The sequence below is a fragment of the Agelaius phoeniceus genome, chromosome 5 (assembly GCF_051311805.1).
Source record: "Agelaius phoeniceus isolate bAgePho1 chromosome 5, bAgePho1.hap1, whole genome shotgun sequence".
Lineage (NCBI taxonomy): Eukaryota > Metazoa > Chordata > Aves > Passeriformes > Icteridae > Agelaius > Agelaius phoeniceus.
The window spans coordinates 55,290,812-55,303,199 of NC_135269.1; the positions used below are offsets into that span (position 1 = coordinate 55,290,812).

Here is a 12,388-nt window from a genome sequence, read left to right on the forward strand (position 1 = left end):
CATAATTGTTTTACAGTAAAATGCTCTGTGGAGGGGCATGTTACATAACCTAGTTTGACTGTGTCTGAATGTACAATGATCATGATGGCCTTTAAGTCTTTGGTAGTGGTAAGGATGGCTGGGATGGGTAGGTCTTTCTTGTGTTGGGAGTGGCATGCCCAGAATTGAATTTGTTTTAAAATGTTGTTCTCTTTGTAGCCTACAGTTTGCAGTGGCTGACTGCAGGCGGGTACCATTGCCTTTAGCTGAGTGCATTTCTGATCGTATTCTAGAGTCTCTGTGGGATTCTTTCCTTGTAGACCTAATGTCCACACCTCCACATACACTCCCACACACCCTGGAAAGTCTTCAGAATGCTATCTTAAAACTTTTCATTTGCCTCTTTAATCAAGTATAGAAATGGCTTAATAAGGACAATACTGTTTGTATAGCAAACCCAGAGCAGGATTGGCAACAGCCCATCAAATAAGTGGATTGTAATATAAAAGCCTTTTTAATGTTTTCATTACAATTATGAAATTAAAATGTAATATCCGTTGATGTAAGTAAACTTTTATTAGGGGAAGGCTAATTAAAAGCAGTACCATGTATATTATTGATTATTGGTGACAGAAGACAGTCATCATAGTGTCAGTCTGAATTTACTAAAATGGAAACCCTATCAGGAAGAATTAGATAGTGTCATGGAGAAATCCATATCAGTCTTTACTTCCAGTGTTTGAAAAGGATGTTAATGATCATAGCATTGCATTGAAAAATAGCCTTTTGTTGACTTGGTAATCTGCCTGATTTGTAACATTTTATTTTCTTGGGGTTTTTTTCTACTTAGCTTTTGCAGCGTGATTGTTTTAATAGTTGGAAACATTACTGCAAAGACTGATTTGATACTCCTGTTAGTATTTCCCATGTTACAATCTCTGCTTGCCTTTTTTTTTTTTTTTTGTAACCTAAAGGTTCATCCTGTTTTTAAAATCTGGACAACAGGAACTTCCTATTTATAATGCTTCCTTGAAATTACATATTTTGTTAATATTGACATTCTTTTTCATCACACCAAAATATTTGAAGAATAAAACAATAATTGTGTACATTGTGTAAATACAAAAGGTTGTTAATGAAAATGGTATGATTTCCAGTTTGATGCAGTTTATTTTTTGTGTTATACTGCAGGTCTATCAAATGGTTTTGGAGACGAAAGTAAAGAGAGAGCATTAGATGATACTCCAGGAAGAAAAGTTGAACCTCGTCGCCGCTGTGCATCAGAATCTAGTATTTCATCTAGTAACAGTCTCTTGTGTAACTCAAGGTAAAACTGTAAATATGAAATACAGATTTGAGACTAAATATATCAGTTTTCTATAGTGCTTGTGACCCACGTTGGAAGATTGCATAAGTTTTGGAAAAAAGAGTGTATTTCAGTTTTCTCGGTTATGTCACATCCGAGTTACCTTTCAGGATTGCTGCGATTCTTCTGTTGAATTCAGGTTTTTGCATATCCAGGCAGTTACATTTTTAAACTGACTGTGCTTCTCTTGCTCTGTAAAGATACAGATATGTTTTTACATACAGTATCTTGGCTTAATTATCTTCCTAATCTGGAACACTAAAAATGCATGTTTATTTTTGTGAAGGCAATAGAGAAGCAACTTACAAAGCAGAGTCTTGTACACAAAAAAGGTAGTTTGATAGCTTTGGAACTGTAGGTTGTCAGCCTGTGGGTTGCTGGGTAGGTACTACAGTGTTGATAGTAACTCTGTACCAGCTATTGACTTTCTCTCCATGGAGTCTGCTGTTAAAGGCAGGACTGTCAGAATGGACACTTCTGCCACCATTGATGTCTCCATCACCAATGGTGTATCTTCTGAAAGAACAGTGATTTCTGGGTCAAGGTAGCTGTCTCCAGTCCTGGCTATGAGGATGGAACATACAGGACAGTATAGGGTAAATCTGTTAGACAGAAAAAGAGGACTTTTTTCATGTATTTAGGTTAAGGGAATGGTGTTAATGCAGTCATGTCAAACAGGCTTTCAGAAACAAAGATAATATTCTATTGCATCTATTTTAAATAAGATATTCTAGATCAAATTGTCAGTATAATTGTTGTTCACATTCTGTGATTTCTTGAAGAAAACTCAAGTGTGTAGAAAGCAAATTTCCCATTTTGAGAAGAGACATTTCACAATTGGAAGACTGAAATTTTTAATGAAAAATTAAAGAGAGAATAGCTGTGTTTTCTGTGTAGTAGAACTGTTGGAGCAGTGGATCTGTCTTTTGCTGATCACTAGGCAATTCTGTGTATGAAAATAATCAGAGCTTTGGCTTTTATGTTGTTTGTATTTGTTACTCAAAATATTTTTAGAGCTTGCTCCACTGATTTTACCCTGTACTGATGAAATGTAAATTCTCGTTCAAAATTTTGATTTATAGGAGCAATGTTAATTATCAAGTAGTGATTTTAATATTAATACTTTTGTAGTTTTAGTCTCCCAAAGTGTGGTAAAGGTAAACCTGCCCTGATACGGAGACACACACTGGAAGATCGAAGTGAACTGATATCATGCATTGAAAATGGAAACTATGCCAAAGCAGCAAGAATTGCAGCTGGTAACTATAAATAATTGAATTCTTAATAGTAGTGTATAATTTTTTCCATTTATTTGACAGATTTTAACATTCTTATTTTTAATGCTTAAATACATTAAGCCATCTGAAAGTGTTGTTGATATCCTTCCAGAAACTACTGAATTCTGCTTTTGATTCTTGAAAGACTTTTTAAAGAATAGCATCTGACTCAGATTTTGATTAATTTTCTCTCCTTGCTTGAGGAAATAAAGAGGTTTTGAAATAAAAAGAGAAGATGAGTTTTCTTTTGCAGATCTTTAAAAGAAAATTAGTAATCCTGTGTACTAGATTAGTAACCTCTTACTACCACATGGAATGAGCTCTGACTAGGAAGAATTCTGAGACTCTTATGTACACCTGAGAAGTCTCTGAGTCTGGCTGCATGCATCCTGTCAGCTTATGTATGATTTTCTATTCAGCCTTAAAATACCATTTTCTTTACAGCTGAGAATGGTGTAGATTTCTTTCTTGTTAGCTGTCCTGAAGAAGAGAACTTGAACTGTTTTTATGTACCAGATACAGTTTTACATAGATACTTTTTGAAACAGTCTGTAAATAAAGGATTAATTAATTGAAACCCTCATGGCTTTTTCTAACTGACATGTGAATACAAACTGGTACCAACAGAGCAGAGAAACAGAACTTACTGTGAAGAATGACTGAACTAATTTTTTTTTAATGTGATCACTTTAAATACTTTTTTCTTGCTATTTCTACTTTGAAAAGATCTTAAACCACTTTTATGGTTTAAGATCAACAACAAACCCTGGTATGTTTTTGTAATGTCAAGATAGAACATGTATCTGCATGCCACCTTTCATTATAAATAAGCAATGCCCATTTGAAATGCACTTTCTCTCAGCAGTAAGTATTGCCTGACTGCTGAAAGAAAGTGCAGCTGCAGCCCCTGAACTGTATCTTGGTACCAGGTTTCCCCATACAGGAAGTGCTGCCTGATCTTTACAGAGTATGAACTTGGATCACTTTTCCCCCTTTGACCACCCCCAGTTCCATCTTGAGGTTGTAACCTACTCTTCTGATCAGTCTCTGGCACCAGTTGTGGTTTTGGTTGACTGAAAGGCTTATGCCTGTCTCAGGCTTCAATCCATTGCTGAGCAGCAGAGAAGAAAATTGAGGATTCTGTGGAAGTGCACAGTAACTTAAACCCAGTTGTTCATTACCCTGCTTTTTGAGAAGAAATAAAACACTGGTGCTGCTGCCTGGAAACCTCTTGACATTTTTTAACTTGACTGCAGGAAAGGGCAGGGCAGAGAGACCAAGAAAACTTGTTAAAAATAAATGGAAATCAAAATGCAGGTTAGAATTTAGGTATAAGAATAGAAAGGTGTACCAGTATTGCTAAGTTATGAGGTGCTAATCTCAGTGTGGGTATCCAGGTATCCAACACTTGGAAATACATACCATGCAAATTGCATCTTGAAAATCATCACCTCTGTGACAGGATTGTCATCATAGTAAAAGAAACTGTTATTTGGAGTACCATAATTTTATGTTTTCTTTGGAGCTTTTTCAAAGGGAAAGAATTACTGGAATTTGGCAAGCACTTCCTAAGAACTAAGATGTTTTAAATATGCTATTTCTAGAAGTGTCTCAACTCTTGTTCTTTATCTGTAGGCTTGGAAAAAAGTATTAGTATCATGTAAAGAGCTCTTATGAATACTACCTTGTTTTTATTGGTATGTGTGTGAAAGTTGGTATTAGTATTTGGATTCTAAGGACCATGAGCTATTGATTAGGAAACCAGGAAGTGCAGATTTGTCTGAGGTTTCATTCTGGAACATTTTAATTTTATATTTCTTTGTTCTTAGAAGTTGGGCATAGCAGTATGTGGATTTCAACTGATGCTGCAACATCTGTTCTTGAGCCTCTAAAAGTAGTATGGGCCAAATGCAGTGGATATCCCTCTTACCCAGCTCTGGTAAGTGCCTAGCTTCCCAGAAGTACAGTAGTGACTGTCTCTGGTCTGAAAACACCATGCACAAACCTATTTAATTGGTAAATTCCCATTCAGGTTGAAGAGAGGTGGTTTATTCTGCCCTCTTTACTATGCACTGAGTTTGTAAAGTTCCTGCAGTACCAGATTTTAAGTCAATAATTTCTGCTACCCTGCCAGCCTTTTGAGATGTGCAGTACTCCTGTGTCATGCAGCCTCCTGCAGCCACTCACTCACTCCCTGTGGGTGGGGGGAGAGTTGGAAGAGTGCAAGTGAGAAAACTCTTGGGTTGAGATAAAGACAGTTTAATAGGGAAAGCAAAAGCCATGCACACAAGCAAAGCAAATTCATTCACCTTTCCCATGGCAGTAGGTGTTCAGTCATCCCCAGGAACACAGAGCTCCTTTACATGTGGCTTGGGAATACAAACACCATCACACTGAATGTCCCTTCCTTCCTCCTGCTTCCCCCAGCTGTATATACTGAGCATGATGTCATATGGGATGGACTATCCCTAAGGTCAGTTGGGGTCAGCTGCCCCAGCTGTGTCCCCTCCCAACTCCTTGTGCACCCCCAGCCTCCTCACTGGTGGGGCAGTATGAGAAGGGGAAGAGGCCTTAACTCTGCCTAAGCACAGCTCAGCATTAACAAAAACATCTTTATGTTGTCAATGCAGTTTTCAACCCAAATCCAAAACATAGCCCCATACCACCTACTGTGAAGAAAATTGTCTCTATCCCTGCTAAAACCAGCATACTTGTGTCAGTAGTCTTTGTTTCTACATTATATATTATTTCTGCTGCAAAATCAGTATAAATATACTCTTGATGCTGCAGCTCATTAAAGAAACAAAGAACTCAATAGCTGGAATAAACTGACTGATTGCAGCCAATTGTGATTGATGTACTGGAAACTTAAAGCTGTTTTTCAGCAGAGGAGATACATATATGTGTGTGTTAATAAAGGAGAAACAGACACAGTTCTGTTTACATCAAAGCTTGCAGAGAAAATATTGATGAGGTGTTTGGGTTTAGGCCTTTGGAGTTATATGATCAGTTCATACACTGGCTTGATTTATATATGAGTCTGGACAATCACAACTTTTAATATGTGTGTTCTCAATACAATGTGCAATGTAATCATACAGAGTCAGGTTAAAACCTCTGGAGGTGGCATTCGGAGCACTTGAGTTTAAGTACCCGCAGTGGGTGACTCAAAGACACTTGGGTCAGAAGCTGAAAATTTGATGATTGTCTCTTGAAAGATATCAGTGATAGATTTAAACTGATGAAGACCAAAGGGTTCCTTTTCTGCCTTCTACTCTTATGTCAGCATTGGTGTGTCTGAGAGTGGGATAAGTTAATTGAGGAGTTAAGCCTCTGTCAAGAGAGGAAAATTCTTCTGATTTCTATGAGCTCCCCACAGTATTAGCTTTCTATTCATTTATTTCCCAAAGTTAGTTTACTGTGGATTAAGATTGGTGCCAGTGTGGATGGTAGAAAAACAACAGGAGTTCATAGAGTAGGGGATGGGTGGAACAGGCATGGAGTAAAAACCTTTCTTTGAGTGGAAGCTAAGCACTTCATAATGCTGTGAGCTGCCTGCAAAGGATTTTTCCATCAGGATGGTTAGTTTAACATGAGCAGCATATTCCGTCTCTCCCTCAAGTTTTGTTTAGAAAGACTTTGTGACTATAACTGCATGTTTTGCTTAAGGCTGAGTCATTAAATTGGATATGCAAGATATTTGAAAGTTACACCTTTTTTGGTTTTGTTTTTAAATTTTTGCTCCAGAGTTTGAGTATGGAGCATGTATTTTACTGAAATACTTATACCTTAACATAGGTTGGTTCTTTAAGGTATATAAATTTCAAACCCTAAAATTTGAGGCTAGTTACAGCTTCTAGAAATCATGGTTTGACATTTTCATTCTAAACCTGCTTGTCAGTCTCAAAGTTGTACTAAGTGGAATTCAAATCACACTTTTAAGAAGAACCAGTATGGGTGAAAAATGCTTTTTTTGGCATTTTCAGTCAAGTCTGCCGCTAGGTCTCCACTATGCCTATTCAGCTTCTGGATAAGAGTTGTGTGTAACACAAAGTCAATTTATATCCAGTGGCTGTTTAGTTTATTATTTATTTCTTGTAACTTAATTTGTAATACCTTCTTAAAATGAATTACATCATTTTAAAAATGAAGAACTGTCCTTTCTTCTCTCTTACAGATTATTGACCCTAAGATGCCTCGTGTTGCTGGCCATCACAACGGTGTTACTATACCAGTGCCACCTCTAGATGTACTGAAAATTGGAGAACAAATGCAGACCAAATCAGATGAGAAACTATTCTTAGTACTATTTTTTGACAACAAAAGAAGTTGGTATGTTATTGAAATGTATTGTTTGCTGCAGTAACTTAAAATTTTAAGAACCTGTACCTTTGGTCTAGAATAAAAATGAAACATTATATTTCCATGGATATAATTCCTATGGAGATATAAACTATAATGCTAAACTTTCATATTTGAGTCTATTTTTGGACCAAGGTATATATCATCACTGAAAGATACCTTTTTATTGTCAGTTTGGGAAAAAATATTTTAAGTCATTGATAGTCTCTTTTATATACAAGTGACTTTCATTTATTGACCTGATGAAATTGCTTCATTGCTTCATAAGTTTTTTAAAAGTAATAGTCTAACATTTATCTCTTTTATCCTTCATCATTGCTTTCTGAATTACAACACTTCTCCCAGTCTGCTCAAGTGCATTTTCTTTGCATTTTTAATACTCTTTAACTCAATGCTTTTTTAACACTTTTTTTCACTTAGCCTTTTCTAATTTCTTTTTTCATTAAATCTTCCCTATTTCCATTTATTTTGGGATCAGCAATATGCTATGTAGAGCCTGAAGGGGGATAGTTCACACAACAAAACATTCTCTTTCCCTCCCCCATGGTCTTCAGTTTTAGGGCTGGTGGGGTTTTTCTGGGGAGGTAGGAGGAGACACACTAGGTTTTTTGGTCTTCTTTTGATTGTTAGGGTTGTTTTTGGTTTTGGTGAGTTTTTCCTAGACATGGAAGCTTCTCATCTACATTTCATCAAACTACCTTTTTCTTTTCTATGTTCTCTGTAGACCCTCTCCTCTCCTAGTTTCCATACAGGTCAAGCTAACTGTAAATCTCTCCATGTCTCATTTTTCTCTTGAATTTACTTACTTTTAGCTATCAGTTTCCTCTTTAGATGATTATATGTGGCATTGAGTGATGCTGCCATTCTCCTGACTCCTGCTGTGCTAGTATGCTATCACTTAAATAAATTTCTGCTTAAAATTTATAACTGATGTTTATTCTTTTGCCCCTTAGATTTCTTGGCATAATTTTTCTGTTCTTCACTTATTTTCTTAATTAATTGGTACTTCATCTTAATTATCTTTGTTCAGTTGCTCATGAATCCATAAGATCCTGCATTCTTCTCCCTTTGTTAGCAGAGAACATCTGCATTTAAACATATTCAGTCTTGTTTCTCATTTTTTTTCCTCTTACTAGTGTTGCCAATGTAATGCATGTTTCCCCTGGTCAGTTTCTTAATAATTGCTCTGATTGCTTCTTGACCTGGGGAGTCCTCTGCAGCTTAAACTTTCTAATTAGCCTCTATGTGCAGGTGGTCCTAAATCATGTAAATATTGTGCAAAGTTGTCTCTAATGGGTACTCTGCATAGATGGACAGGAAAAGACTCAATACTTCTTCCAGCCCCTTTCCTCCCCTCTACCCTGACCCCACCAACTTGTTTTGGTAGTGATTCTTTTATTGTGATTATTTTGGCACTCATAATTGTATCTCTGTTGTGTCTCTTGTAGTCTTGAAGCCCTGTTTGTGATTTTCATTCATTTGCAGGGTATCTGTCACCTTCATTCTGTGATACCAGTGTCTATCCCCTATGGATTTTCACATTTGTTTCTTCTTCTTCCCTGCTTATATATCTGGAGGACTTGCAAAGCTTTCTTTTAAAAATACCTTCTTAAAACTTCCTCTGACATGTATTGAAACTGATAATGGTTAGGCTGATGCTTTTCATGCTGTTATCATACTGTCCATGTCCTTGTACTGACTCCTCACATTTTATTTCAGTGTGTGTGCTCAATACAATAGGGCTCTAGTTTAGAGTCCTTTAAGAAAATGAAAATATTTCAATAGCCAATTTTATTCATTTAAAAGAAAATATTTGAAGATTTGACTGTCTGATCTCCTGTTGATTTGGCTTCAAATGGTTTCCCTCCCAAACTAATGTTTTTATGCAAAAGGAGGGCTTCTGCCTTTTGCAGGATTGGGATTGCAGACTACAGCAGTATATCTTAAATATATTTATTAATTGACCTAATTTAAGTTTTCCTCAATGTCTGTAACTTTGGAAAACAGGATTACAGTCAACCTTTATGAAAATGACGTAAATTTAATTTATACTTTTAAAGTAAATATTTAGAATGCTTTAAGTAGAAGAATGGGATGTAGACCTTTTTCCATTATCACTCCTCCATGCCCAGAATTTGAAGACATTTATGGAGCTTGAAACAGAAAAGCACCCTGAATACAGAGCTAGTGGGATTTCATACTGCAGAGTAAATGCTAAAGCAGAACTTCGTTGACAGCTTAGCTTTCCCCATAAAGACCAAATCGAGATACCTGAAATGTAAGGCAAAAATCCATCATCTGAAAACTCCTTGTAATAATGGAAGGGTAAGAATGAGGAGAAACAATACTGTGTCAGGGGAATCTTGAGCCATGCCCATTCTTAGTTGCTGCTGCCTGTTCTTTTAACTGCATCAGTATTTTAGGCTAAGTTTTTGTATTAATACTTAAGCACTAAGTACATATCACTGAATACATTCTCTGTTTTATGGAAGATATTTTCTTAATATTTCATGTTCTTTAAATATTTAATGCAAGTAAGCACTATCTTAGAAGGTGTTTAATTGTTTTGTTTAAGGTGGCAAAGCTGATCATGTTTAAGGTGGTAAAGCTGCAATATGAGAAACATGACATCGTAGCCCTGACATTTCTGGACAGACTTCTTGATTTTATTCTGTATTTAACAGATTTATTTTTTTACCCTTTTCTTACAGGCAGTGGCTTCCCAAATCCAAAATGGTTCCCCTTGGGATAGATGAGACCATAGACAAGTTAAAAATGATGGAAGGACGTAACTCGAGCATACGAAAAGCAGTAAGAATTGCTTTTGATCGTGCTATGAATCACCTGAGTCGAGTCCATGGAGAACCAGTCAGTGACTTCAGTGATATTGATTAACAGAGATTCTCTAGCAAGGCATGAAAAATACCACAGAGACTTGAACTCTACTAATGAACCTCTTTGTCTAAAAGAATGTATTGAAGATACAACCCCTTAATTGTTGATTCAGTGGCTGAGTTCTGCAAACTTGAAATAGTTGAGCAATTCTTCTAAATCACCATTGCCATATTGATTAATTATTTTATTGTGTTGTAGATTGGAGGATTTTCCACTAAACCTGTTAAAATGTCTTGTTCATAGTGTTCATAATTGTACATAAATGTATATTCAACACTTAACTTATTCTGATTTTAGAAGTAGCTCCTTAATTCCTTTTATAATTTTGTTGGGGAGGGAATTGGTTTTTGTTTTTTCCATGCTTTTTACTTTTTTTTCTTTCTTTCTGAGGTTAAGTTACCTAAGCACCATCTTCCAGCTTGAGGTGTTTAGTTGATCTTAAAGCCTAATATCAAAATGGCATCAAATATATGTTTGCCTAAATCATATACAGTATGGTGCTGCTTGTATCATTTCTTCCTTGGTCTGTAGCTTCTGAAAAAGACTTCTGAATGTTTGTGTAAATTGTTGCTCTTTGCACAAAGTACCACATATTTAAGATTGATGTAAATTTACAATTACAAATATGTATTTTAAGAAAGGAAGTTGCGTTATTTTGGAGGGTACTTTGTGAGAAAGACATCAATAAAAATTATACTATGTACATCACTTGCAAATCACCAAAAACACTCCATTGTTGCCCAAAATGATTTAAGGTTCTTACTGTTTTAAACAAACCTGGCTTAAAGCCTGCAAGCACATTATTTCTTTCAAAACCATATCCCATTTATCTCCCATTGGTTTAATTTTGTTGATATGTGTGCCTCCCTGTGTTTTATTTATTGTAGAAAATGTATTAATTTGCTTTATAATGAAAAATAAAATTGACAAATATATTGATATGCATTTTTATACAGGCACATGAGAAGACAACTTGCTTTGGGAGAAAAATGTATTGGAAATTGTATAAAATAACTCGATGGTTTGTGTGTAATTTGGTTTTTTGGTAACTTGTAATCTTTTGTTTCCAATGAGGGGATTTATGTAACTTTTAATTTAGAACACTTTGGTAGCAATAGAAACTTTGGATACATTTTTGTATGGTACATGTGATGTATATAGAATTAGTACTTTATTTTTATTTTTAAGAAGTAAAGCATTATGTTTGGGCAGGGGGAAGAAGGAGGGTGGGTTTCCAGAACTGCATTTTTATATTAAAAAGAAAAAAAAATAAAGTCAAGATATTGATTGTTGTAGCTACTTTATTCCTACCTTCACTGAGATACTGAATTTGTAACAATGAAAATGGCAAGGTATGTTTGCAATGTGATTTATAATGGCTCCATTATTTATAAATGCACTGTGTTTGAACTCTTTTGCAGTGATATCGTAAATACTGTACCAAGTTATATAATATGAAACACCAAATAATGCATATGAATGCACGAAGTATTTATGCCCAGCTTTTTTATAAAGGATTAGCAAATACAGCAAAACCAATACTTTTTAAATCTTTTTTTTAAAACTTCATTGAATAGCATACTTCATTGTTAAACCTGCTTGAATCTTTATTTTAAAGGGACAATTACTTTTTAAATAGTTTTTAATGTTTTTATTCTCTATTGTTTGTAATACCCCCGTAGAAGCTTGAAATAAAATTTCTTTCTCAACTGTAAATTTTGTCCTGAATTTAGCCCCTGAGATTTTGCTGCAGTGCCCATTTTCTTACTCCATGACTGAGCTGTTCCAGAGGCACTGGGCCAAGAAGCTTCATGTTCTCCTGTGGCACCCAGCATTGTCCTCACTGAGCCCTTTGCATAGGAGGTATTCCAGTTAGCTGGGACCAGTTGCCTGTGATGGACCCTGGTAATTAGGGATGATGAGTTGGATAAAGGTCACAAATGATCAAGCAAATAGTTTTCTCAGGCTTGACAGCAGACACAGCTTTAGGGAGAGCAGTGATGGCAGGTACCCTGGAAGGACCATCACTGAGGTGTGCTGCTCTGATGGCCACAACAGCCACATCAGGTAGAAAAATTAAAATCTGGTGGTTTGCATTTAATATAATGACTTCAAGGGTCTGACATATAATCATGCTCTTCTTTAAAGGGAATGGAGCCTAATTTGGGCAGTGTTGAGACAGTAGAACCACTTGCCATCATGAGGACTCTGTTAAAGGTATTTAAAAAAATACACTGCATCAGATTTTATTTCAGACTGGTTCCACAAAAGGTACTCAGATTTTGTGTGTGTAAAACTAGCTAATGATTCATAACCTCGTTTTGGTGCACAGAGAAATGGACCTTTTTTCTGTCTTGGACCTTGGAAAGCTGAAATGCAGTTACAACAGAAGTTGGAAGATGACAGTATTTGTATGATAAGGATGCTGATACCTGTGAAATACTAAGTGCCATAAAAAAGAAAGCATAGAGTTGCAAAATGATCCTTCAGAAGGCTTCCTACGTTCTCA

The 12,388-nt window shown here is 35.9% G+C and overlaps 1 protein-coding gene across 8 annotated transcripts in view; it reads left to right on the forward strand.

Moving 5' to 3' along the window:
• Positions 1-11,595, forward strand: part of BRD1 (bromodomain containing 1) — a 68,495-nt gene extending 56,900 nt beyond the window's left edge. For 7 of the 8 annotated variants that reach the window (XM_077179057.1, XM_077179056.1, XM_077179055.1 and 4 more), the window contains 5 exons: positions 1,171-1,306; positions 2,477-2,604; positions 4,452-4,561; positions 6,800-6,954; positions 9,696-11,595. In XM_077179057.1, coding sequence (XP_077035172.1) covers positions 1,171-1,306; positions 2,477-2,604; positions 4,452-4,561; positions 6,800-6,954; positions 9,696-9,879 — 713 coding nt within the window. In that variant the 3' untranslated portion in view covers positions 9,880-11,595. The remainder of the gene's footprint in view (positions 1-1,170; positions 1,307-2,476; positions 2,605-4,451; positions 4,562-6,799; positions 6,955-9,695) is intronic. The other variant, XM_077179054.1, reaches the window with a different exon arrangement.
• The last annotated feature ends 793 nt before the right edge of the window (positions 11,596-12,388 follow it).